Genomic DNA, 4311 nt, shown 5'->3' with positions numbered 1-4311 from the left:
GTGGAACAGCTGGTAGTTTCAAACTGCTGACCTTAAGGTTTGTAGGCCGATTCGTAACCACTATGCTACCAGAGTTTCTTTCAAACTGGTTGTTGTTGTTGTTAAGTACCGTGGAGTTGGTTCTGACTCATAGTGACCCTACACGGGGTTTCTGAGGCTGCAAATCTTTACAGTAGCAGAAAGCCTCATCTTTCTCCCCAAACTGGTTAGACAAACGCTTATTGTTTGCATAACTCAGGGGTTCCTCAGTCCATAAAGAGTGCCCTTTTTGGACAACCAGTTGTAGTTTAACAGTGAGTACTCCTCATGATTAATTGATAAATTGGCATTTTGTTGTTCAAATTATTTTCTGAGTTCAGTTTCTAGTTAACCACTTCATGCTGAGTCAAAAAAATTTTTTTTCTGAAGCCCAGGAATTACCAGTATCTTTTCAATTAGGGTTTAAACTTAGGCCTATAATATATGAAGGGGGTTTCCAGCCTTTTGCCATCAAAGGTACCTTTAAATTTTCCTCTGTTGTTTTTCTGGTGTTGAGTTGGTTCCAACTTATCGCGACCCTACACTGTTGTGAGGTGCCATCAAGTTGGCTCTGATTCATAGCAAATCCATCATGCACAACAGAATGAAATGCCACTCAGTCCTGTACCATCCTCACAACTGCTGTTTGCGCCCACTGTTGCAGTCACTGTCAGTGCTACTTGCTGTGTGTCTTCCTCTTTTTCGCCGACCTGCTATTTGATTGTGTATGATGTCCTTTCTCCAGGGACTGGTCCCTTCTGATAACACATTTAAAGTCTGTGAGACTAAGTCTAGCCAGCCTTACTTCTAAGGAGCACCCTGGCTGTACCTCTTTACCAAGACAGAATTGTTTGTTCCCTGGCAAGTCCCTGGTACATTCAACATTCTTCATCAATACCATAATTCAAAGGCATTCTTTTTTTGGTCTTCTTTATTCAATATCCAGTTTTCACATGCATATGACACGACTGAAAATACTATAGCTTGAGTTAGGCACACCATAGTCCTTAAGCAGCATCTTTGCTCAATAATATTTTAAAAAGATCTTTTGCAGCATTTTTGTCCAAAGTACTACATCATTTAATTTCTTTTTTTTTTCATTTAATTTCTTGACTGATGCTTCCACGGCAATGATTGTGGATGCAAGTAACATGAAATTCTTGACAACTTCAATCTTTTCTCCATTTATCATAATGTTTACTGGTTCAGTTGTGAGAATTTTTGTTTTCTTTACACTGAGCTGTAATCCACACTGAAGGGCATAGTCTTTGATTTTTATCAGCAAGTGCTTCGAGCACTCTTTGCTTTCAGCAAGTAAGACTGTGTCATCTGCGTATCGCAGGTTGTTAATAAATCTTCTTCCAAACCTGATGTTGCATTCTTCTTCATAGTCCAGTGTCTCAGATTCTTTTCTAAGCATATAGATTAATAAGTATAGTCAAAGAATAAACTCTGATATACAACTTTCCCAATTTTATATTCTCAGTATCTCCTTGTTCTTTTCAAACAAACTGCCTCTTGATCTATATAGAGGTTCTATATGAGCATAGTTAAGTGTTCTGGAATTCCCATTCTTTGCAATGTTATCCATAGTTTTTTATGACCCACACAGCTGAATGCCTTTGCATAGCCAATAAAACACACATAAACACCTTTCTGTATTGTCTGCTTTCAATCAAGATCCATCTGACATCGCCAATGATACTCCTCGTTTCTTGAATTTCTGGCAGGTCCCTGTAGATGTACAGCTGCAACCATTTAAAAATTATCTTCAGAAAAACTTTACTTCAGTGTGATATTAAAGATATTGCTTAGGAGGGGAGTGATTAACTTTCCAGTCTAGGAGCGGAGGTCCCTAGGACCATCAATGGAGAAGAGCGGAGAGCAGGACCCTACCCAGAGAAGCAGTGATGCCTAAGATGGACAGAGACGATGACGTGGAGCAATGGAGCAGCTGCGGACTGTAGATCCAGAGAGGGAGAGGGACTGTGTGCTGAAGACCTGGGGGCTGTGGGGGGCAGGCTTGCAGGGTATACCCTTTGGTTGGTTGATGATGCATGGAGGGGACTGTAACCATGGCAATGAGATGATATACGATAGAATGAATGTAAAACTAATGTTCTCCCATGTAAACTATCACATAATTCACAATAAAACATTTAAGAAAAAAAAAAAAACAACAACAAAAAAAGATATTGCTTGACAATATCCACATTCTGTCGGATTACCTTTCTTAGGGATGGGCACAAATATGGATCTCTTTCAGCTGGTTGACCAGATAGCTGTTCTCCAAATTTCCAGGTAGTTTGTCCTCCAAAAGGAGTGACTGCTTCCAATTACTGCTCTTCCTTAATTCTACATGTGATTTCTGGCATCATTTCTATCAGCAAGGGCATATTTTACAACTACCGTTCTATTCTCTTTGTTTTCAACTTTTGCATTCCAATCACCAGTAATTATCAGTGCATCTTGACTGCATGTTGGATCAACCTCACACTGCAGAAACTGGTTAAAAATCTTCAGTTTCTTTATCTCTGGCATTAGTGGTTGGTGCATAAATTTGAACAGTAGTTTGTTATCAACAGTCTTCTTTGTAGGTGTATGGATATTATCCTATCAGTAACAGTGTTGTACTATCCTATCAGTAAAGATCTTGAATTGTTCTTTCTGACAATGAGAATATGATGTTGTTGCTCTTCAATTTGTCATTCCTGGCATAGTAGGTAATATGGCTGTCCAAATTCAAATGGCCAATATCAGTACATTTCAGCTCACTAATGACTAAGATATCTATCTTCAAGCATTCCATTTCATTGTGTACTTCTAATTTTCCTAGATTCCTATGTCACACAGTCTACATTCTGATTACTAGTGGATTTTTACAGCTGTTGCTTCTAATTTGAGTGGTACTATATCAGCAAATGAAGGTTGTCAAAGTTCTTGTATATCATTATGGTTGAGTTTACTTTGAGGAGGCAGCTCTTCTCCAGTTGTATTTTGATTTTCTTCCATCTTCCCAATGTTCTGTTGCTATTTATAAGATTTCCACTGTCCAATTTTCTCAGAAGTAGATTACTGACTGGGTCCTTCTTCCTAGTTCGCCTTAGTTTGGAAGCTCCATGAAATCTGCCCACCATGGGTGACCCTGGTAGTATTTGAAATACTGATGGAAACACACAAACCACCACAATACTACAAACCAACAGCTGAGTGGTGGTCTGATTCTTAACAAACATATAATGGTCAATTTCAGGGACTACATATCACCCATTGTCTCTCAAAATTAAAACTACCTGGTTTCTTGGGATGTGATACTGGAGTAGGGTGCATCTTAGCATCTCTGGAAAACCCATCTAAGTTTCCTTTTATGGCTTCCAAAGCATCATCTCTACTCTTCTCTCCTGTCTAAGAGACAACAAAAATATGCATGTTTATTCATTTATCTTTGGTTTCCTTTTAAACACTCACAAATTACAAGTGGAGATACTAGTCTATTTCCAACATTTGAACCAAAATCAACTGTCCAAGTCAAAAAAGTCATTGATAAATGTATAAAACAAAAATATAAAATGCTACTCCATTAAACATAAGTGTTGAAAGGCGTGTTTATAAATATATCAGGATGTTGTTGTTGCTAAGTGACATCGAGTCGGGATCCGACTCATAGCGACCATTTCCAAGGAGCAGCTGGTAAGTTAGAACTGCCGGCCTTAACGGCCCACACAGAGGTTGCAGTTTACAGCATTAACCGGCAACACCACACCAGAAGTCCTTAGGATAGAGTTACTATATATTATTATTGCTGTTGTTAAGTGCCATTGTGTCAGTTCTGATTAATAGCAACCCTGTAATAGGGTTTCTGAGGACTGGTTGGTAGGTTTGAACTTCCCACCAACTTGTGGCTAGCAGTCAAGTGCTGATCCTACAGTGCCACACCAGGAGCCCACTAGATATTAAGCGTGCCCAATTAAGAGAAACTCACTTTAGACCCTCCTGGAGGCCACTTTTCGGTGAAATAATGATGGGTTTACAAAACAAGCACCACCCCCATGAAGAATGTACCCCTTAGAATAATCAATTATACGAGACCAAAAGAGTAACATTTGTCTAAAACCAAAGATGAGGAGACTGGGGGAAACAAGAATATCAGACTAGTAGAAATGGAAGAACCCAAGGAGGGAACTGAGAGAGAGCTGACACATTGTGGGGTTTGAAACAAATGTCATGGGAAAATCTGTGTGCTAACTCTTGATTTACTATAAACTTTCACAAAAAACACAATAATGTGTTAGA

At 39.0% G+C, this 4311-nt stretch overlaps 1 protein-coding gene across 1 annotated transcript in view; it reads right to left on the bottom strand.

Moving 5' to 3' along the window:
- Window positions 1-4311, bottom strand: part of SYNRG (synergin, gamma) — a 96944-nt gene that overhangs the window by 61614 nt on the left and 31019 nt on the right. Inside the window, exon 6 of the mRNA XM_006832342.1 lies at window positions 3312-3423. Coding sequence (XP_006832405.1) covers window positions 3312-3423 — 112 coding nt within the window. The remainder of the gene's footprint in view (window positions 1-3311; window positions 3424-4311) is intronic.

The sequence above is a fragment of the Chrysochloris asiatica genome, unplaced genomic scaffold (assembly GCF_000296735.1).
Source record: "Chrysochloris asiatica unplaced genomic scaffold, ChrAsi1.0 scaffold00007, whole genome shotgun sequence".
Lineage (NCBI taxonomy): Eukaryota > Metazoa > Chordata > Mammalia > Afrosoricida > Chrysochloridae > Chrysochloris > Chrysochloris asiatica.
This window is presented reverse-complemented; position numbering and strand designations above follow the sequence as displayed.